Below are 22,378 nucleotides of genomic sequence, written 5' to 3' on the forward strand. Positions count from 1 at the left end.
CACAGGTATCACCAGTTGAGTAAGCAAAACTATTGCAGCTCCTGTGCCATGAGTAAACATTTGTCAAAAAACATGTAACCTTTAGAGCTTCCAGTTCATTTTCCAGTTGTTTGGAGAAGACCTCACTGTGCTCACGAAGCTTGCGTTCTTTCGATGCTTCTGCTACAACTTCTTCAAGTTGGGCTTCCAGCTGTAACGAGGAATTTTAAGTCATTTCAACACAAGACAGCGCTACCTGTATCATTCATTTCCTTTCCACCATAAGGACGAGCAGCACGTTTTCCTTATTTCTATTTTACACTATAACAATAATCTGAGAACGTCATGACAGTTGTTTTGCCTTCACCTAGAGAATACATAAAGTTTGATGATTTTTCAGTGATTAAAACACTCTGGGTTAACCACAATAGCTGTTTCTTATGCCCTCTTCTGGTTATCTACTTCATCTTATGTAAAAGTATAAATTGCTTAGAATACTAATTGGAAATTAACTTGCTTCAAGATACGACAGACATGCTCTACAATGAGTAACTACAGAGGAAGGAAAACCACATATTTAGCCTGTATCACTACTCCTCCCTCTAGCTGAAGAGAAAAAATTCAGTTAAAAAAAAGAAGTCAGAATACTCCAACCTTAAAGCACATGAAGACATTAAGCTTTCTAGGTTTCAAGCTGACTATGAGTCAGAGTCTACAAGAATCAAAACACAAGAACTAAGAAGCTGGGTGTACAGCAAGAATAGTTTCCTCTGGATTAAAAGGGGCCTGAGTACAAACAAAAAAAGAAGACTCAGTTCGTTTCCTGATACGTCAGTAAAACATTTTGAAACAAATCCAAGACCTATTTTGTGAACTGTAGCAAAAGTTACATGGAAGAGTTACTGGTGCAATTTCTTACAGATGGACAAAGGAAATTATTGCTAACAGTCACAATTTTTCAATACAATCACATATGAGATACTGAATAAGCAGCAGCTGAAACATGTTACTGTTAGCTATTTTATCAAGCTACCTCTTTTCTGATCTTCTCCAATTTACGGATGTCCTGTCGCATAGCATCAATTTTCTGCATGCTCATTTCCACCTCCTCCTCTTTGTCGCGAAGTTGCCGAGACAGCTTCTGCTTTTGAGACCGCAAGTCTCCCATCCTCTCACTGAGCTCGGAGAACTCCTGCACAGCTAGCTTCCTTTGTTGGTGGGCATCCCTCAATTCTTTGGATTGCATCTTTAATCTCTCTGAAGCTTCTACGAGTTGCTGGTTTAAATAAAGATATAATAAAAAGAATTATTTGAACTCCATATATTCTTTCCAAGAAGAAAGGAACTGGACCTACATAAGCATGACTTGAAAGCTCAATCACCTTATATAACTTCTAAGTACTATTTCTAATTCTTAATTTACATTGTTTTTTTTTTATTTTTCCTGGCTAAGCAGCTGCAGTAACATAACAAGACAGCAGTTATTCTGCTTCTAGTGTGGCAGCTCCAGTAGTACCTTTGGTGTTCCAGAAGCTTTTCTTATAAATCTGACTACACAAGGCCACCTCACTTCTAAATAACTTAATTTTAGATTACCACCACGTACCTGTACTACAATAGCAACCTTTTTTAAAGGAATGTTTTAGCAGACAGCACATTCAAGGGAGCCATCAAAGACACTGTACCAGCATTGAGATGCTACAGCAGATCTTGTGAAATTCTTCAGAAAACTGAGGAAGATTCCTTAGCACAGACTGTGAAGTCCTAATACTTTAATTGAAAAGTATAACAGCTGTTTACAGCAAGTAGTTAACAAAAATTAACAAGACTAAAATACAGATTGAATGTTTTACATAAAAGCATTTGAGAGTAGGAGAAAAAAAATAAGAGCAGAACTAGAGAACAGAGTAAATAAGGGACTTCTAAAAATTTCTGCCGTTGGTAGGAGTACTGCAGGAGCATTCATTAACTGCCCCAAAGGCATGTGTTCAAACCAGAAGGAGCAGATTTGCCTTCTCTGCTGCTCATACACTGGTAAATAACCCTTACCAGTGGTAAACAGACAGAAGAGAGACTGTTAAATTCTAGCAGACAAAAAACCCAGAGATTATGCCCCATGGATTACTTTTGGGTCCATCTAAATGTCACGTGAACAATACGGCTGCTAGACTTTTCCAAAACTAGCTATTTGAATACAGGTAGTGTTTTTTTAATATGTATTATTGAAAGCAGTATGAAGTATATGCAAACCTCTATTTACTGCAAAATATTTGCTGACTTAAACTAAGATACCGTTACATTTAACCAAGCAAACAAAGGTGTAATTTACACAACAGAAAATAAACGCAGCAATTACATAAAAGTAATCCTCAGCCTTAAGCAACAGTTAACCTTCTGATATTGCAAAGACTAAGTGGACTCAAGCTGGAACAGTGACCTAGCACTATTAACTCCTTCATCTATATATATATATGTATACACACACATAGACACATGCACACACTTTTTGGTATCTACAGAACTGATGAGTAGCCATAGATCTGAGTTTAACTCCTGTGTATATTATCAAAGAATCATAGAATCATTTAGGCTAGGCAGAACCTTTAAAATCATCAAGTCCAACCATTAACCTAGCACTGCCAAGTCCACCACCAAACCATGTCCCTAAGCACTACATCCACGCATCTTTTAAAACCTCCAGGAATGGTGACTCAACCACTTCCCCGGGCAGCCTGTTCCAATGCTTGATAACCCTTTCAGTGAAGAAATATTTCCTAATATCCAATCTAAACCTCCCCTGGTGCAACTTGAGGCTGTTTCTTCTCATCCTATTGCCTGTTACCTGGGAGAAGAGAAAATTCCTTTCAGGTAATTAGAGAGAGCGATAAGGTCTCCCCTCATCCTCCTCTTCTCCAGGCTAAACAACCCCAGCGCCTTCAGTGGCTCCTCATAAGACTTGTGCTCTAGACCCTTCACCAGCTTCATTGCTCTTCTTTGGATGCACTCCAGCACTCCATGTCTTTCTTGTTGTGAGGGGACCAAAACTGAACACAGTGTTTGGGGTGGGGCCTCACCAGTGCTGAGTACAGCGGGATGATCACTTCCCTAGTCCTGCTGGCCACACTATTTCTGATACAGACACCAGGATGCTACTGGCTTTCCTGGCCACCTGGGCACACTGTTGGCTCATATTCAGCTGGCTGTTGACCAACACCCCAAAGTCCTTTTCCGCCGGGCAGCTTTCCAGACGCTCTTCCCCAAGCCTGTAGTGCTGCATGGCGGTCCTACAACAGACTCCCACCACAGTATCTGTCTTGCTGGCCTTCCCCCTGATTCCTACCCAGAAAGACTCAACCCTGTGGCCACCATTGTGAAGCTCTAGACAGTCAAAACACTCCCTGATATACAAGACTACCCCACCACCTCTCCTTCCTTGCCTATCCCTTTCTCAAGGGTTTATAACCCTAATTCCTACATGACCATTCTCAAGCGCTTCTGTGGTTTCTAACACATCGATAACCCCTGCGTCTTTGTCGTCACATGGCTCTCCAGCCCCTGACATGGCAGACCAAAGCACCTCACTAGCGTCCCTCAAACACTGGTGTGCCTCCCCAGACTTATCTCTGGCAAGCTTGGCTTTATCCCTTTCCCTCTTCAAATCTAGTTTAAAGCTCTTTCAATGAACCCTGATAACTCCTGCACCCTTCGAGACAGGGATACCCACCTGTCACCAGCAGGCCTGGTGTCATGTAAATCGACTCATGATTAAAAACCACAAAATTCTGCTGGTGACACCAGGCTTGGAGCCAGGTATTGACCTGCTGGCTCTTCCTGTTTCTTCCCTCAGCATTCCCTACAACTGGAAGGATAGAGGAGAACACTACTTGTGCTCCTGATCCTTTAACTAGTCATCCCAAGGCCCTGAAGTGTCTCTCGATTGCCCTCAGATTTCTATTGAAACAGTTAAGAATAAGGAATTAAACTAAACCCATTCTTTAGGTGTTTGTTCCATCTAGCAGAACACATTTGAAATAAATGTCTATCAACTACCAAAAAAGAAACTGTACTACTTTAGAAAACTACTGTTAACAGATTCACTAACAGTATAGTTTTAAAAAGCAACATTTAAAACACTAAAATAGGAATCACAGCAGAACTGTTCTATAATTACTTCACATGACCATTTTTAAATGTATCTGTCTTTGGATCAATACCTTATGAAGGTCCTCCTTTTCTTGCCGCAGTACTCTGCACTGTTTTTCTAGTCCTTTCAACTTGTGTATAGAGTCTTCATGTTCCTGTCGGAAAGCCACTGCATCTGCAAGCTGTCCTTCCAGTTTACTTATATCTGTAGATTAATACATATTAAAGATTTACACCAATAAAACAGGCAATATTACTCAAGCAAACTGGCATCGCTTTGCTCGGAAAATCAACTTCTTTCCCATTCCCGCCATGTTAGATTGTTTAAGGTAATTTTGGGGCACTGACACCTCCAAATAATTTTAATTTTCTCAGCCTATTAAAGAAACCCTCCCAAAGACTGTGATCTCTAAGTGAAAAAGCCTTAGCACAGGGCTTTGTTTTGTTTTTAAAGAATGCAACTTCAGCCTTTGAAAACACTGAAATAAACTTGAGTTGTTCTAATTCCAGTTCTAGTAATTTGTCTACTAAATAGTTTTCATTATATGACAAGCAAGGCTACAGTCAGTCATTAGTGCATCAAGCAAGACAGGAAAGGACTATTTATAGGAATAACAGGGAATCATGGAATGGTTAGAGTTGGAAGGGACCTTAAAGATCACCCAGTTCTGCTTGAGTTCTACTGATGTCTGTGGCAGAACAGGAAATTTGACCTATCTATTTAGGGATCCCAAGCACTGCTGTAATGATTAAAGTATTATTCTTTTCCTCACTTCAGCATAAACCTCATCCCACCCCACATGAACAAATACTACTTCTTTTTAAACCAGACCATACTGCCAGTTTTTGTATTTAACAGGATATCATTGGCTGAAGAGCTAGATAAACCTGAACCGCTTGCAGAAGCAGCACCTTAATCTAACTATTTTGACTCAAATCTAATTGTAGAATACACAAGAATAGCTCTTTTTTGGAACAATAAGCTATGTAGGACAGCTGAGCTGATTTTTGCAATGCACACACCTACAAAAGGGATCTATTGCCAAACTGCCGGGGGGGGGGAGCATGTGGAAAATCAGCATCAGCAACTCAGCATCTGAACTCACTTATGCTGTACTACGGGCCCCTATAAACCTCTCAGCCAAGTCATCAGGATTCAAAACTACCATTTTGTTTATCACTGATTTCCACTTAAAAATTAGACACTAACAGGAGGTTTGTATGGATAAACTAATAGCATTGTCAAGCAACAGATTTTCAGTGATATGGATGAGTCAGTCTTCTCTCGGGACAGATGCCAGTATTTGTTTTTCTGCAATGCTCAGTGCTTCCTAATTAATGCATCACCAGACAGAAACACAAAGGGAGCAGGAGCTCAGAAATATCTAAATGTGACCTATTATTATACACCCCCCCACCTATCCCCTTACGTTACTAAAGACCAACTATAGTCTTTTCTCCCCACTGTCTCTTCCACCTGCCTCCAAGTAAAACCCCTCCAAACAATACTCCCCCAAAAAAGGAGGAGTAAGAGAACAGGATCTCTGGAGATTTTTAGGGAAACGCACATCACGCAAAATATTTAACTGAACCCATCCACACAATTCATTGTACTCTAGACTCCCCATGCTAGAATATGCTATCAGGTTAAGCAACTGGAAGAAAAAGTTAAGTGCTCATCTGGAAAAACTGAAATGCCTCTTAATATTGAAAGAGATTTTAAAAAACCCTTTATTTTTTTAGCACCTCAAGAACATGAATTCTGATTATTGCAAAAAAAACAGTACATAATGTTACCAGGAGTAGCGAAATAAATTGCATTACTATAATTACCATACCAGAGGCTTACCTGTTAATTTGTTCTTCAACCGTTCAATTTCTTCATTTAATTTTTTAATCTCCTTATCACGGCTTGTATTTACTGTAACACACACTGGACCTTGGAGGTTCTGCATTGTCTGTGTAGATTCTTAAAATCAGAAAAGGAAGGGAAAGCTTTTCAATAAAACACATTCCAATTCCTCCTAATCAGCAGAGCTAAAGATCCAAACAAACATAAACCACTAACCTTGCAGTTTTCTGTTCAAATCCTGCTTTTCTTGCTCCAATTTCCGTATTTTCTTTTCATAGCCTTCTATTTGTGAAGTGTTCTTTAAGTCACGCTGTACATCCGTATCTTTGGTTACAGTGTCAGACTGCATCGCACTCTTTAAAGTGCCTCTATCAGATAAAGAGCTGAAAACAAATACGTAAGTTAGAACATTTTAATAAATACTCACAGCAGTCTACAGCAGCAGCATGCTAGGATTCCACCAAATACACACCTTAAACACACAAGAATAATTAGTGCAGTACTTGTTAGCATTGAGTCAACTGTCAGGGCAGATAAAGTTCTTATTCCCTAGCTACTGCAGCATTAAGATACTTGTATTCAGGACTTCAATGATGCTGACGTACATTCACTTTACAAACTGCCTGAATGAGTGAAAATGTTACCTCTCCTATGCTAAAGGTTACTACTATCTTAACAGCAAAGTAAGCAGAATGGAAAGTGGACCTGCACTGAGAGCTGAGAAACAACCCAAAAGTTTTGTTTCAAGGGTGACAAAGATCGATTTAAGTTAAGCCACAGGATTTCACTCTGAAAAGGACGAGATGCGTGTACTGGGTTCTTTCTGAAATAGCATTGCATAGGGGTAACAAAACCCAGAAGAAGGAAACCAGGGAATAACAAACCGGGCAGAATAACCTTAAGAACAGAGACAAGTATATGTTTGAGGGATCTTTGAAGTTAGATGGAGGCCATTTCAAAGTTGGGCAGACTTAGCCTACCAGCAGGACTTGAGCAGGACAGCTAATTCTGAACTGTTCCTGGCAGACACACACATGGACAAGACTTGCTCTCAACCACTCACTGCAGGAAGAGCATGCTTATACTCAATTGCAAGTAACACATCTAGTCCCTTAACTTTAATTTAATTCAAATAGATTAAGTACTAAATACAAAAGCATCTAATCCCCAAAAGCATGATCCAAATATGTTCAGGCACTTGGAAGAAAAAAAAGAAGGGATAAAGGTTTATCCACAGGTGCACCTATGGACATCAACCTTTCTACATGTTAATAAAATGAGAATTTCATAGATTAGCTGCATTTAGGAAGCAAGTGTAATGAATAGCATATTCTTTGCTTACCTATCAGTTGTGTATGTAAACCCAACAAACGGTAAATGCAATCCAGAAAAGCCTGTATGAGAACTCGGTGGCACCACTTCCTGCATGAAAACAAAATGCATGAAAACCCAAAAGACAACCCATCCAGGCTAAAGGCATTTGATTTACCCTCAACAGTTAAAGAAAGACAACTAATGGAAAGACTTTTCTTAGTGCATACCAAGTCACAATTGGCAGTAGAGCCTTCCATTGCCGCTGGAAGAACTTTATTTCAGATTAGGTTGTTTAATATAATGACTTGAATTTAGGAGCCTCTTGAACCGGCACTTGAAAGGACAGCATTTCAACAAATTCAAAACACAATGCAACCATTAAAAGAAAACCCAAAATTTCAAGTTCTTAATTAAAAGCGACCTGGCACCAAAATGCATGCTGTTAGTTTTAGTATGTCAGTTACTGTTAGACACGTAATCAAAAAGCATGCCAAAAGCTCTTAATTTCTTGGAACACAAGACGATGAACAAATTACCACAAAAGCCCTCTGCTCCTCTTGACCTGAGTTTGTAAATTACTACACAACAGAAATGGAGGAGGGGAACACCAATGTCCCCACTCCAAATGCCAACCTCCTGGTTCTTAAGCGAGTGGAGAAGTAGCAGTGTGAGCTTTCTCACCCGGACAGCTGTGATTGCAAGCTGCATGGAGAATATATGAGTATTTCTGAAGACAGATTTTTTTTTTTTTTTTACCTTTGAAAAGGAATAAATCCAAACACTAGCACCTTGTAAAGGTAAACCAAAAGGGCAGCTAAGGGTTTCCCCCCCTCCCACCTAGATATGTTTTAACTTTGACTGACCATGTCAACAACTGCTACCATTCAGAAAAGCAGCTCACAATTTCTGATTATCCAAAATGACAAAGAGATGAAAAACTTGAATTTTTCACATTTTAAATTACTTATTTTTCATCTCTTATATTACTTACTTTGAAATAAGTTCTCACTACTAACTTATAGTGCAGCAAGGTTACATATTTGCATTAGTAATATTCAAAAACAAAGACTCACTGGATTTCTTAATACATCATCATCTACATCAAAGTTTGAGGTGTCAGAAGGACTGCTAACATCTGGAATGTAAGGTGCTTCTAGGTTTCGGATGTTGTCCCAATTAAGTCCTTCAAAAAATGCATGAGACTTAAAATCCTCTATTCCATTCTGTCCCAGTCTACGCTCCCTACTGCAGATGAGTCGCTGAATAAGATCTTTTGCTTCTTCAGATACATCTGTAACATGGGATGGAAACTGAAATCGTTCCTAGAAAACAAAACGAATAGAGAAATTTTTGAGAAGGAATCCATTCCATAACTTTCAACAGCAATTTCAAAAAGAACATGCTAAATTACACCAATAAAACTGGAAATGAATAGGCAACCATGTTCTAGTTCCAGTGAGCAGTGGCAGAGCACAATGCATTACATTCAGTGACAGATTTTTTTGTCCTTGAAATCCATTTTAAGAACAAGTAATCATTTCTCAATTTCTTTAATACAGATCTATTTGAAACTAACTGCAATTACAGTAACTCTGTTAGGAAAAGCAAACTTTTTTAAGAAGACATACAGGAATCTTAACACACTATACTATATTAAAGATCATAAAATAAAGGCAGACCCTCACTGGTATTTTTAGTCACTGATCCACTGATCTCCTGAAGATGTACTCCTTGAGATTTTATTAATTCCAACTCTAAAAAACCCACGATGGTAGCCAGTTCTTTACAAAACTTTGTTGTATTTAAGGCTGTATTTTTCTAATTTATAGGTTAAATATCTGCTTTTCTTACCAATCTACATTTTGCATAGATTTATAGTATCATAAACAAATGGAAGCTCTAAAAATTTTAATTTCCACTAACATCTGAAATTACTCTAGATAAAAATGAGGAAAACGTTTTCTGTATTTTAGCTTGCTACTACTACCACTGTATAGTCAAGAAGGGTTTTTGTTTGTTTGTTTTTTTCAATAAACAACAATAGCCTATATATCTCTTTTAATAATACAATTTTTCAAGCTTAAAATTAGATCATTAGGGACCAAATCAGCATAACTGAAATTGAACTTTAAAACTTCCATTGAAAAACATACAATGATATTGACTGTGTGTCCGAATGAGACTAAAAACTTAAGTCTGCAGGACAACAGCTTCAGATTTCCTCCCAAGTAGTTCAAGAGCCCGGCAGCCATAGTTTACACTGCACAGTTTGTGTACATAGTTTACATTTGCAACCAGTTAGTTCACTGAAGAAATTAAAGCAAGAAAGAGATTAATATTTATCACAGCAAGGGTGTCAGCTCTGGCAATGGGTTTCACATCTTATCCATCACTATTTCACTGTGAGAGCAGAGCATTGTAAACACCAGTCAACTGCGCTCATCCTGGGGAGAAGAAAATGCAATACTACAGCCTACACAACAGCTGCTGGCTACCTAGGGTGAGTATGCGCATCAACACATCCTCCTAATACAGCTCCTGAAAGGACACCAGGAACTGGTTTATTTATTCTCTAATGTTCAAAATGCACACAGAAGTTCCAACATTTCTCTACCACTTTGACCCTGGACAAACCCCCTGACGTCGTGTTCTTCATGCAGCTCAAGTTCGTGTTCTTCTACCGCTTCCACTCCGGGCAATCCCCCCAACCTCATGTTCTTCATGCAGCTCATGTCTACCCTGGTTGACTTGCCTGTTCCCTTTTTCGTACTGTTATCACTGACAGAAAATGTGTACAGCTGTGTAAATAATACATTACTTCATTTCTCCTGCACAGCCCAGAGGAAACTTTAAATGGGCCTAACATGAGAGTTGGTTTTAATTTCGATTTTGTGATGATTGCTTAGATTTTCCAGCAAGAACAAGATCAGCATTTAGAGAAAAATTTCCATTTGACAAAGAATCAAATTTCTGCAGTTCAGAGAAGCAAACATTCCTAAAACCTGAACCAACAAACCTACACAATATGGTTCTAAAGCATGGTGAAAAAGCAAAGAACTACCATCACTTAAATATCTTTAAGTTATAACAGTTTCTCTGTAAACCTTATAAGCTCAGTGAATACATAAAGGTTTAATACAGCTCTTACTTCATGATTCATAATCTTCCCATAGGTTTCCACTAACGACTCTGCATAAAAGGGTGTTTCACCATACAGCATTTCATACATGCAGACACCCAGTGACCACCAGTCACATTCAGGCCCATATTTTCCCATTCCATCTTCCATTGCTTGCAGTATCTCCGGAGAGATGTAGTCAGGTGTACCCACTGCTACTGAAGACTGTACCTGAAAAATAAGGCAAACATAATCCTCGTAAGTTTTCAGGTTCTCTCAGCAATTTTCTCACACAAACAGCAGTATTTCTGACAAACAGCGACACCAGGACATGATCTGGGAAAGGGAGATATTTATACAAATCACAGCAATAAAGAAAATATTAAGAAAGTAACAAAGACTACATAGATTAAGTTCAAGTCCACTTCTACATAAAATCCGTTAATATATTTTATCCAGAACACAGCAGAAAACTCAAAACGGTCATACTCGTTGTGAGAAAGCAGGAAGACAATAGGAGAAAATGTTTTGCCTTTTTGTCTGTTTAGAATTGCAACTAGCTGCCAGAAGTTGAAATGAAAAATGATTATGTAGGGAGTTTGAGTCCTATGCCCGACTTTACAGTTTCATTTGAAGATCACAAACCAAGGTCCTCGGGCCAGTAGTCCCCTATTTTTATTATGTCAGAAATTGGTTTAAAGCTTACTGCATAATGTGCAACTGGATGCAATGCAGGGGTAAGGTGGGGAATTGCCCTGTGCCCAAGTCGTAGGGAAGCCCTGACCATCAGGGCAGTGGCAGAGCAGTTCTCATCTCTAGGAATATGTTCTCGGGATTCACATCCAGTTATAATGGCTCCCTCCAAGTCATTCTGCATTTTAATATGGTAAATCCTTGGCAGGCATTTTATGACTACAGAATGTCACCAAGACCTGAGTTTGTGCCAAAAATCGGTGAACGATGTTGCGTGCCATAGTTTGGCAGGACTGGCACCCCTGGAAGCACTCTAAACTAGGCAAAACAAACAAAAAATGTCACAAGTGAATTAGCTTTCAGGGCTGTATCCAATCTGGTGCACAAGATGGCCAATTACCATACTGTTGCAGTTCCATTTCTAAAAGGCATATAAAACAAACTGCTGATTAATTATCTCCTCATTTTTGATGACTTCTACTTTAAGTCTGCCACGGCTTCTAGGTTTCCTGGTCACCTGTGGTTCCTACACATAAATCATACCAAATTTTTATCCTTTTTGAACAACTGATCTCTGGACAGTTCATAATATCTCATGAAAACTCAAATGTCCGGTAGCAGAAAGGATGAAAGTCAGAAAAACATAGCAAAGGATAACTTTAAAAGGTATCAGCCTGGAAAATAAGAAGATGAAGATGACAAAAATGTTTTTATAAGTATATATTACTTATAAATTACTTATTACTTCCCTCAATTTTTAGCATGTCAATAAGCTTACAATCTAACACCTCCCTGATGCACACTGACATATCTAATACCTTTAATACCAACAACTCACTTAAAAGGTCCTACTACCAGCAACCCAATTAAATTTTGCTTCATACTTACTGTGCCATCTTCACTCATCTTCAGACAGGACCCAAAGTCTGCCAGTCGTATGTGGCCATTCATGTCCAAAAGAACATTATCAGGCTTTATGTCCCTGTTATAACAGAAAGAAGTGAAAAGATTTAAATATAGAACATTAGCTCTGCTTGTAAAGATTAATCTTAACATCAGAATAACAGAGAATTTTATGTTGGATACCCACAGATGCAAACTCTTTTTATTGCAGTATTTACGACCCTCTCCTCCCAGTGAACTCACAACTTTGCCTGCAATATTGAAGCCTTAGATTACATCAGAGATTCAGCTCAAAGTTGAACTGTGAATAGTCAAATAACCAAGCAGAACAATTATGGTGAGTCATATGACTGTAACGGATAGGTAGTTTACTTCACCAACATCATTTCAAGGTTATGTGTATCTCAATATATTGTTTAGAGGCAAGAAAGATAAAAGAGAAAAGACAATCTTTTAATCTCATGTTTTTCACCAAGATTTATAACCAACTTTTAACTTCTTATCTAGAAAGATTTTTTTACTACTTCTCTAAATTTTGTCTAGTATTTCTGATAGCCAGTATTTTTCACTTGCTATTCAAAACTTTCGATACGCTACTGCACAGCACATTTGCTTCTCTGGGTACCCAAAGACCTTTGCATCCTGTGTATATGCAGAAGTTCCTCTACAAGCCACTGAACTGCTCCAGCTCTGGGATCAGGGCAACGCTATTTCAACAAGATACAGTAACATTAGAAAGTCTCCAATATCACAACGTGCCTTTCCTACTCTTACATATACATAGCAGGCTGTAAAATGCTATACAGCATGCCAAAGCTACTAAATAACATGGAACTAAGACTCCCATTTCATTGCTTGATACTCTTTTTGATATCACGAAAGCAGCCAAAAAGGATTTACTAAAGAGCACGTTACTGGAATTCAGTCCACCAATTAACCAGACTATTTCACAACTTTGTACTGAAATTCACACAAAGTAAAGTATCAGTAGAAGATCAATCATCCAGACGACTTAGTAAGACAGTCCTGATACATACTGTGTTGGTGGGTTTTTTTTCCAAATTAATAGCCTCAAAATATCCCAAATGATTTTAAGAGCACCGAGCCAGTATGTTGGGAAGGTGGCGAGAAAGAGAGAAGAGCAAGTGCAGAAAACAGAGTCAACTCAGTTATGCACCGATTCTGCAGGCTAAAAAGAACATCCATGTCTTCCAAAGTAACATATACCAGTCTCCTTTCCTCTCTTTAGCCAACACTATCCAGGATTAGCTCCCAACATGCTAGCATATCACCATGCAAATTTGAAATACTATTATTTATCTGAGCTGACCGAAAAGATAACGAAACCTATAAATGCGTTGATTTAGGGTGGTTGGTTTTTTTTAGATATCATATTTATTTAAATAATACTATCTATTAGTAATAAATAAAACCACATGAGCTTTATGTTAAACCCACCAGTCTTGTTGCACCATAAAACACTGTATTTCTTTTCAAATAGGAAGTTCCAAATGCCACTACATGTGCTTAAAAACTTAAAAAATTGAACAATAGCTTCAGCTTAATTTTTGAGGAAGAGACTAGAATTACTAGGAACAAGAAAAAAAACCATGCTGTAACACACCTTGCTACATAGATGTGGAAGTTGACAATGTATGATTTTTTAAGGTGCTGAATTCCACAGTTTCACACTTGAGGAGACTTACAAGAAAAACCATGACAGGTTTAACAAAGGGTCCTCATATGTGTAAAAATCCCGCCAATCTGATAAATTTTTCCAACACAAACTTGAATTAACACTTTTTAACCAAGGGCTAATGCTTTGGAATTAATTAATGAAACTTCACTAACACTAACCCTGTTGCTCATTAGCAGTATTAAGACAAAATAGTAAATGCTAATTCACGTCTGTCAACATACATTAAATGCATACTGACTTGTTATAATACAGAAAAGTATGTGCTAACCCAGAAAACTAGACATGTCACTATGCTTTCCCAATAAACTCACTAGTAAATTTCTATTGTTAAACTTATTCCCTACATTTCAGTTCCAGATATTGTCAAGATTCCCTTACAGCCCCATAACCACAAGCCACGCTCTGTGGGTGCAGAGGACTATTAAAGCTTATCTACAACTATACACCAATTTGTTTGGTTTTTAAATGGCTCACAGTGCCATTCGAAGCATGAGCCAATCTCAACAAACACATCTCTGCTTTTCTGCTTTGCATGCAGATCTTGCTGGCCTAAGGGAACACTGTTTCTGTTCAGAAAAGCTTAATGCCTCCTCTCTGAGCTCCACCGTTTCCTATCTACAGCTAACAGGTCATATAAGCCTTTAAAGGGTCCTTGAAATCCTCTCCAGAGCAATCATGCTTCCTCCTAATCCATTCCAGTTGCCAAGCAGTAATTTCTTGGGCATTCATACATCTCCTATTCAAAGCGTTTGTTTTGGCCTCAAGAGCCATTCATTCCTACTGCGGCAACAGACCTTTCAGCCCCATGCAAAGATGTAGCTGGTCAGTTAGTCAGGCCACCTTCCTCAGAAATAGCTGCAATGGTGCTTCTGGCGAACATTTGAGTCTGTAACATTTTAAAATCCCCACATACCATCCGCATTTACTCACAGAAGTATCACAGAGTTTATGTATCTTCTCTAATTTTTCAACAGAGATCAAAGCCCAAACAGAAGAGTTCAAAGTGTTACAGTTTGAGAATTCCCTGTGTCTTTTAAACATTATTTGTAAACAAAAATCACCTCACCTACCCAATGGTTTTCACCCATAAATTTCATAAAAGAGACAGTAAAACTGCCCTTATTTCACAGACTAAGAAACAAAGGCATAAAGAGGTAAAGGGACCTGGCCAAGATGTACCTGCCAAGTCAGATTGAAAGCTAGCATGAAGTCCACTTCTCCTGAGCCAGGACTTGCAGTCACCTATCGGGGACCTACTCACACAGTCTTAAACAGTTTTCAGTTAACTGAAAAACCCCACTACTCTCATACGCTGTATTTTCTAATTTTGTTTACTGAAACCAAGCTATAAAATCAGCACATAAAGGGACAACTGCAAAGGTTTCCAGAATTAGTATAATTTTGCTTCCTAGTTGACACATCATACATAGTTGTTAAATCTGAAAAGCAAACAAAGGATAGAAATTCTCGCTCGATCAAGATTCTTGCAATGATGAAACAAAATATTTAGCAAGTGCCTCCCTTGCACTACTCACAGTTCTAAAATAGTTGCTCTAAGAGGAAGCCAAAAAAGAAGCATACAAAGTGTACTCTACCTTCCTGACCCATTTCCTCTGACAGAGCATGAGGAATATTTTATATTCTTAACTACTACAGAACACAACCTCACTTAAAATGATGGTAGGCACTGATCAGGAATATACATCGTGTGTGCAGAAGCAATTAGACCAGCAGATGCCCACGCATTACAAAAACCGTTTGAGGATGACCTCAGGTCAATACACGCAGTGATGTTATCACGGGCTCACTGTGTGCAAATTTTGCAGAACATCTAAATATTTCCAGAGAATTCAAACCACTTCAAACTTCTAGGTTGGCTTGAGCAAAGGCAGACAAATATGCATGAAGTGAATTGAGAATAAGTCAAGAAGCTTGATTAAAAATAAAAGCTTTAGGAAAAGGTTAGTCAGATAAATGTCACTGCTTCTAATATCAATCCATCAAAATTTGATATTTAAAATGTATAGCTTATATATAGCATATATTTTTTGTATTTTTATATATTTATAGATAATTCATTTTTTATATTTATATATATTTATGCATATATTAGATATATAATAGATAATAGCTTATACAACTATTATACAGTGTACAGTAAGCAAGTACCCACAGTAGTTTGCCTGTGGCTACTGTGTCCATTTGTATATGCAGCAATAACTTTAGGATTAACTTCATATAACTGTACATGTATTTTTTGCCAAGTAAGACAATATTTTACCTGTGCACATAATGCAGCTCGTGTATGGAATGTATAGCAAGCACCATTTCACCAATGTAGAACCTAGCCATATCTTCAGGAAGCTTGTCTTCAAACTTACTAAGAAGCGTCAGTAAGTCACCACCAACATAGTAGTCCATCACTAGATACTGCAAAGGGAGAAATAAAGCAATCAAGAGACGGATGGTAAGGAAAAAAAATAAAGTTCATCAGTAAACTGCCAAAAAAACCCCTTTCATGATTTTTTTCTGTGCCTGGGGAAAGTAGTCAAAATTGGTAATCTTTTGTGTTACTTTTATTTGCTTATTTAGTATAAAAAGATATTACATTCCTTTAATAACAACAGTAAGGAAAACACATCAGCATTCAGTTCTTACCATAAAAAAACCCCACAACCAAGATACAGCAGCAACAGACAAATACACCAGAGTGAGTTTATTTCTGTCTCAACTACAAGTGTCACACAAAGAAAATGATCTAATATCACCAAAACTAATGTAGGGTGTCCCAAACTCTTAAACTGAGAATTTCCAGAGGATGCAGAAAGAAGAAAATATAGTTAAAAGCAATACTTGACACTTAGTCTAAAATATACTTAGTCTAAAATATACATTTCATTACTACTTTTAGTTTTGGTACCATTTCAATACTACTAGTGGTTCCAAAAGTGGGCCTTATCACATCAACATCTTCAACTACTCATCTTGGCACATGCCACATCATGGATGCATAACACAGCTGGCAGGGGCTTGGTGACACTATACATTAGGGGTGTCTGTGACAAGCCAGAAGCACTGTCAAGCCAGAGGCACTACAGTAGGAAATGTTAAAAAAAAAAAATAAAAATCAAACATTAATGTTCTTTTAAATATATTTCAACGAAAAAATAAACATCCTCCTAGGCCAATCATCCATTGCCCTGTTCATGGAAAAGACCAACATAGATAAGGTAATGTGAAAGAAAAGAACTCGGACTTGCTATGTTTCTCTCATACCACAAAATGAGGATTTAGTTTTAATTATTTCTTAGCAATATCCACCTAAATCCAAACCATCATTTAAAGTGTAATGATTTTATCTAGTGCTACCAGTCTTGAGCCATTTTGTTCTATGCTTCCCAAGATGATTTGATACGTGGTTTCAGGAATAACTGCTTATTCTGGAATTAACTTTCCAATGCAGTCATATTATTTTTCCCCTCAAGGCAAAGCAACCTACAATCTACTGTACCTGCCACAGATTCATCCTACACACGGCAAGTACACTAAAGAAGCCAGGAACTCAAAAGAACATAAAATGTAATACAAACCATTTCCTCACTATCTTTCGGCTTAAAAGACCGATCTGAATGGCATAGGTTTTGATATTTTTTTCCACTGTATTCAAATTATAGCTTTATCTGATAGGCAAATTTCACCCCTTATGTCGAAATCAATCAGTCAGTATTGCACAATCCATCAAGGAATTTCAAACATGTGTTGGAACACTGTACATATGCAACAATTATGTTTAAAAACAAAAGGCTACGAGAGAGAAACCAGTAACCTTTTAAAAGGGATATTGTATTAAAGTATTTTCTCTCCAATTCAAGGCTAAGAGAGTTTATGGAGACTTCTGTGGGAGCTGAAATATCCTGCCTGTCGAAGAGAAAAGGTAATGCACTTCCCTCAGCTCTCACAGCGTTCATAACTCAGCAAGAACCCAGCTGACCCATGAAATGAGGCACTTGGATCAGAGGAAGATGGTGAGACTTCTACAAGAAAGTAAAATTTTATTCATCTTCCAATTCACAACGATCTTCATGCCTGGAGGCACTCCTCCCTTCACATGGGGTTAAAATAAAGGCTATTCTGATGCGGAAATCTAGAGGTATCACTTCTTCCAGGGAAGTGACTACATCAAACAGAGGGAGAGTAGTTGGAAATCAAAGGGAAAAAATACATCAAAATAGTCTCATGAATACTCAGAAGCATTTAAGAGGCTGACAGCAGACAAACACCCATATGCCCTTCTCATGAATGAGACTGTGAAAGAAAATTTTTCTGGTAAGTCACAATAAAACAAACAGATTTGAATCTAGAAGAGATCAAGAACTTCGGATCCCGTACATGTTTCTAATATTCATGGACTATGTTTTACCTACACCATATCTGCTTCAGCAAAATCGCCAAAGGCTTACTTAACCCATCTTGACCCGAACTGTCTCTATGAAAGCTTTCTAAGAACCAGAAAAAAGCCATGCTATCATTTCTGTGTAATGTCACGTAAGAGTTGGCCGTTTAGAAAACACTACCACGTGTATTTACCTCTAAACCATTTTAAAACTACAGCAGCAGAACCAGAAAATTAACATTTTGTGTTTCTTGCTTATATTTAAATTCTACATCATAACATGTTCTACTAACATTAAATAGAGGGGGAAAAAACCCACAATTACTTCTAGACTCTCCAAGGACTCTCCATTTTTCTACCTTAGCATCTTACCTTCTTTTTATTTTTCACGTTCTGAACCCTTTATCGTGCAGCCAGAGGAGGAAGGCAAAGCCCTAGGTATGGGAAGACACCAAGGTTCTCTCTCTGCTTTTGGGTTAGCTTACGTGGCTTTGCATTTAAGAGTCACTAGCTATAATGCACAAACATCACTGGTAGCAGATACCAGAACCTAGAGCTTTCTTGTTCAGAGGACCGATGTCCACCCCAGCCTGGAGAATCAAGCTCTGCTGTCTGTTCTTGTTTTGTTCTCAGCTTTGCATTCCATTCTACAAGGATCAAGGATGAACAGCACAGCTAAAAAGTAAACCCAATCTGACTGAGTTCTGTAACATGGCAGCACTCTCCTAAGATGTGGAAAAATATGGCTATAAACTTCTTCAAGCTGAGCAGAGAATTGAACAGAGACCTTTTAGCCCCTGGACAAGTGACCTACCAGGATGGTATGGAAGAGAACCTTCTGTCCAGGTTTTTGGATGAAAGTCATTGCCTGATGTGCTTTCACCTTTTCTTCATGCATCATTTACCACAGAGTGACTGAGATGCAGATACACTCCATCTGTGAGCACCAGACACTTACATGAGACGGATGCTGAGTAACAGACCAAATTGGAAGGCAGCATCTCAGCACACGCAGGACCAGACCTCAGGCAAGCTGGGAATCTGCTGACTTTGGCTGCCAGGCAGAACTGTTGCCTTCTTAGATACTGGCTCTTAAATTAGATGCTAGATGTCTAAATTCTGCTGTCAAGGGAAACTTCAACATCTAAATGTCTTCAGGAATTTGGCGAAAAGAAATGTATTATACTGCTATAGCTTGCTTGGAACAGATTTGTATAAAATGGTATTAGCAACACTAGATTACTGTCATTACTGCTGCTTGCTATCTTGTACAGCCAACAATTTTTCCTTAGGTAGCTCCATTCTTAGAAGCTTCTTGGAAATATGACATTATAGGATGTCTTAGGTTATTTTTATGCAAGTCTGAAGGCCGTTTGGTTCTGTGGGAATCTGAAATTATGAGCTATCCTCATGAGGCAGTGCCAGAGATAACTAAACTTGGAGAGGTTGAAGATCTGGATCTATCACAAAGCATTCAATGGAAATAGCCTGTAAATAAGGGTCTGAGACTCGACTACTTATTTGCTTATGATGTGCTTGTTATTCTGAAAATAATTTTAACATGACAGTCACAATAATTTGTTTTGTTTCAGCACCTGTGAAAAAATTTGAGTATTTCCTGACTGTCATAGGCTTAGTTCCTGAACTCATTGTCAGCCTTGCTTCAATACATTTTTTTTCTATTTATAATCATGACTTGCTACTGTGGTACTATCTGAAAGTGTTGTGTTAAGAAGGTGAAAACTTTTACTTTAGAACTATGAGAGTTGTCACAGAAATAGCAGGTTTGCAAACCCAGCCTGAAGTAGCCACATGGAAGCTGTATGGTTCAGTATACTGTAGTATGTTGGGGCTTTACCGATTTTGCTCTTGACCTGCACTCTCCTGACTTCTGTGACAAAGGTAAACATAAGCTTATATGTTACTATTCCAGTAACCCATCATTAAAAAAAAAAAAAATGTAATAGGAGTAACAACTTCATAAATGGTTGCTAAAGTGTCTCAACTACTGAGATGACCAATCTGATTTAAAAACATATTTTAGTTAAATACTTTTAAGAAATAGGCTAATTTTTTCCTGAGACTTTTAAAATACCAGTTTAATCAGTTTGTTTAAAGTAAAATTTTACATTACTTTTGCCATTTTAAAACAAAATCTTTCTTCAAAACACATTCTGAAAGTTTAAAATAAAATAAAAATATTTCTTATTTTTACAGAGTTAACGCCTCAAATTATTTAATTGCAACGTTATCCAAAACATTAAACTTAAGCAGGATTTATTTTAAGCAAGGGTAGATTAGTTAATTTAAAATGCTTAACTAAACCTCTATATACTATAGTACTACACAATTTTCTCACTCTCCTGGAGTTACAGTCAGTCCTTTGAAGTTTTTCTTCAAGGAGAAAACAAGAATGTTGAAAGACTGCTGTGAGGCATGAGGTAGACTGATTTATTGCAGTAATATCCTTAAATGTACCAAAAATAAAGTTCTTTCATAAGCTAAAGCTTTTATTTGCTGATGAATCAAACATACCAAATAGTTCTCATCTTGAAAGGCATAGTGCAATGTAGTAATCCACTGACAATCTCCATTCACCAAGACATTTCTCTCCTCTCGGAAGCAAGCTGTCTAAAGGAAGAGAGGGGAAAAAGCCATTGTCAACATCAACAAGTACTTTTCACAGGATGAATATATATGGATGTTTTACGGGATTATTTAAAATTACTGAACAGAGGTCTCTATTCATTGGAATTCAGTACGCACAAGTGACAAGCCAGGGAATCTCTGCAGGCTTGTAGTCAGGCATTGAGTCACTCTAATCCCGACTGCGATCTTCAAAAAAAAAAAAAACCAAAACAAAAAAGAACCAAGAAAACCTTCAAAAAACCCCCACCCCAACACACACGCCCCCAAAACACCAAAAGGCCCAACAAACCAATTCAAGTCAACACTGAAGCTTTGTTCCATAATGTATTTTTAAAAGCCAGAAAAATGATAACTTGCCACTGCAATCTGTATCAGAAAGATAGTGGCTCTAGGAAAGTAAGTCTAGTTCTTCTCAAAAAGACCTTTGTGAAAATAGAGTTTCACGTATACTTTTCTACAGCTCCAGTTCCAGACACTGACAACACACTATAGGAAATAAGCAGATTTTACTATTACTGTCTTATCTTTGTCCAGTATAACACATTTTCATTTTCAATAACCTTTCCTGCACTTCCAATAGCACACTGAAACACTTCAGAGAAACAAGCTCTGTGTAACAGATTTTCTCAGCACCTTTACATAAAAACAACTTTCATAAACTTCAAGCCAAGTCCTCCTTAATAAAAATATATTAACATTTTTATTGGATCAGAAATATCAAGATGCAGACCTTGGGACTCCTGCGCTACTCTCAATTCAGAGAGCCATTATTAGGACACGTGGTAGCTGCAGATTCAAGTGTCTGTGTTCTAGATAATGACTGATTTTTTTAGTTGTTGCTGTTGTCACTGCCACTTGTCCGTAGGTCCTGGAACATATACTACAGAAGGAACATTCCTGGGAAGCCAAAGCGTTACCATATACTGATTGTACCTTATAAAGCTATCTCAACCATTTTTCCTGCTAAGGAAGCATAAGTCAATTTACATTTCTACTGAAGATGACCATACTGTGGCCACATTGTAAAGCTAGTAATTACTGGTGCAGAGAGATGTAAATTGTAATTAAATGTTAACTGAGAGTGGCTTAACGGTTTATGAATGCAAGGCCAAAGTATCACTCTACAAAAAAGTTTGGCAGCAACAGCAACTCCCAAGTAATCCTACCGCCTGCCCGCAGCACCAGAGCACAGCACTTCCCAGTGCTCCTGGCACCACGATGGGAGGTGGCTGCCAACACAAAAAACGAGTTTGTTTGTTTTCGAAGACATCTGTTCCTTGATCCAGTTCACTCTGCAACCTCAAACAGCGAGGGAATGTTATGAGCACTTCAAAACCAATAATGCCGCTGAACCCTTTGCATCATGAATTCAAAGGATAAAACTCTCCTTTTCTGCTTACACTAGCTTAAAAAGGCCTCGAGACGTGCCTTGAAAAAGCACGACAGGCTACCTAATCAGCCAGTCACGGCTTATTTGGAACTGTCAACACTAATACACTAATGACTCTGTATTTTGCTGTCAGAACAACAAATACAAATGGTCCACCTTATCAACATAAACGGCGTGCCTATTTTTGCTTGCAACCCATTTATGGATGTCAGTTGATATTCACTAATCTTTCCTGTATTTCAGTG

The 22,378-nt window shown here is 38.0% G+C and overlaps 1 protein-coding gene across 8 annotated transcripts in view; it reads right to left on the reverse strand.

The window, feature by feature from the left end:
- CDC42BPB (CDC42 binding protein kinase beta) overlaps positions 1 to 22,378 on the reverse strand; it is a 98,077-nt gene that overhangs the window by 30,584 nt on the left and 45,115 nt on the right. For all 8 annotated transcript variants that reach the window (XR_008465869.1, XM_054197711.1, XM_054197709.1 and 5 more), the window contains exons 4-14: positions 20,630 to 20,725; positions 15,983 to 16,131; positions 11,988 to 12,081; positions 10,437 to 10,637; positions 8,362 to 8,610; positions 7,317 to 7,396; positions 6,191 to 6,357; positions 5,972 to 6,091; positions 4,194 to 4,327; positions 1,013 to 1,255; positions 80 to 190 (exon numbers count right to left, since the gene is read on the reverse strand). Coding sequence is in view for 7 of the 8 variants with exons in the window: in XM_054197711.1 (XP_054053686.1) it covers positions 80 to 190; positions 1,013 to 1,255; positions 4,194 to 4,327; positions 5,972 to 6,091; positions 6,191 to 6,357; positions 7,317 to 7,396; positions 8,362 to 8,610; positions 10,437 to 10,637; positions 11,988 to 12,081; positions 15,983 to 16,131; positions 20,630 to 20,725 (1,644 nt within the window). In the remaining variant the exon portion in view is untranslated. The remainder of the gene's footprint in view (positions 1 to 79; positions 191 to 1,012; positions 1,256 to 4,193; positions 4,328 to 5,971; positions 6,092 to 6,190; positions 6,358 to 7,316; positions 7,397 to 8,361; positions 8,611 to 10,436; positions 10,638 to 11,987; positions 12,082 to 15,982; positions 16,132 to 20,629; positions 20,726 to 22,378) is intronic.

The sequence above is a fragment of the Rissa tridactyla genome, chromosome 4 (assembly GCF_028500815.1).
Source record: "Rissa tridactyla isolate bRisTri1 chromosome 4, bRisTri1.patW.cur.20221130, whole genome shotgun sequence".
Taxonomy (NCBI): Eukaryota; Metazoa; Chordata; class Aves; order Charadriiformes; family Laridae; genus Rissa; species Rissa tridactyla.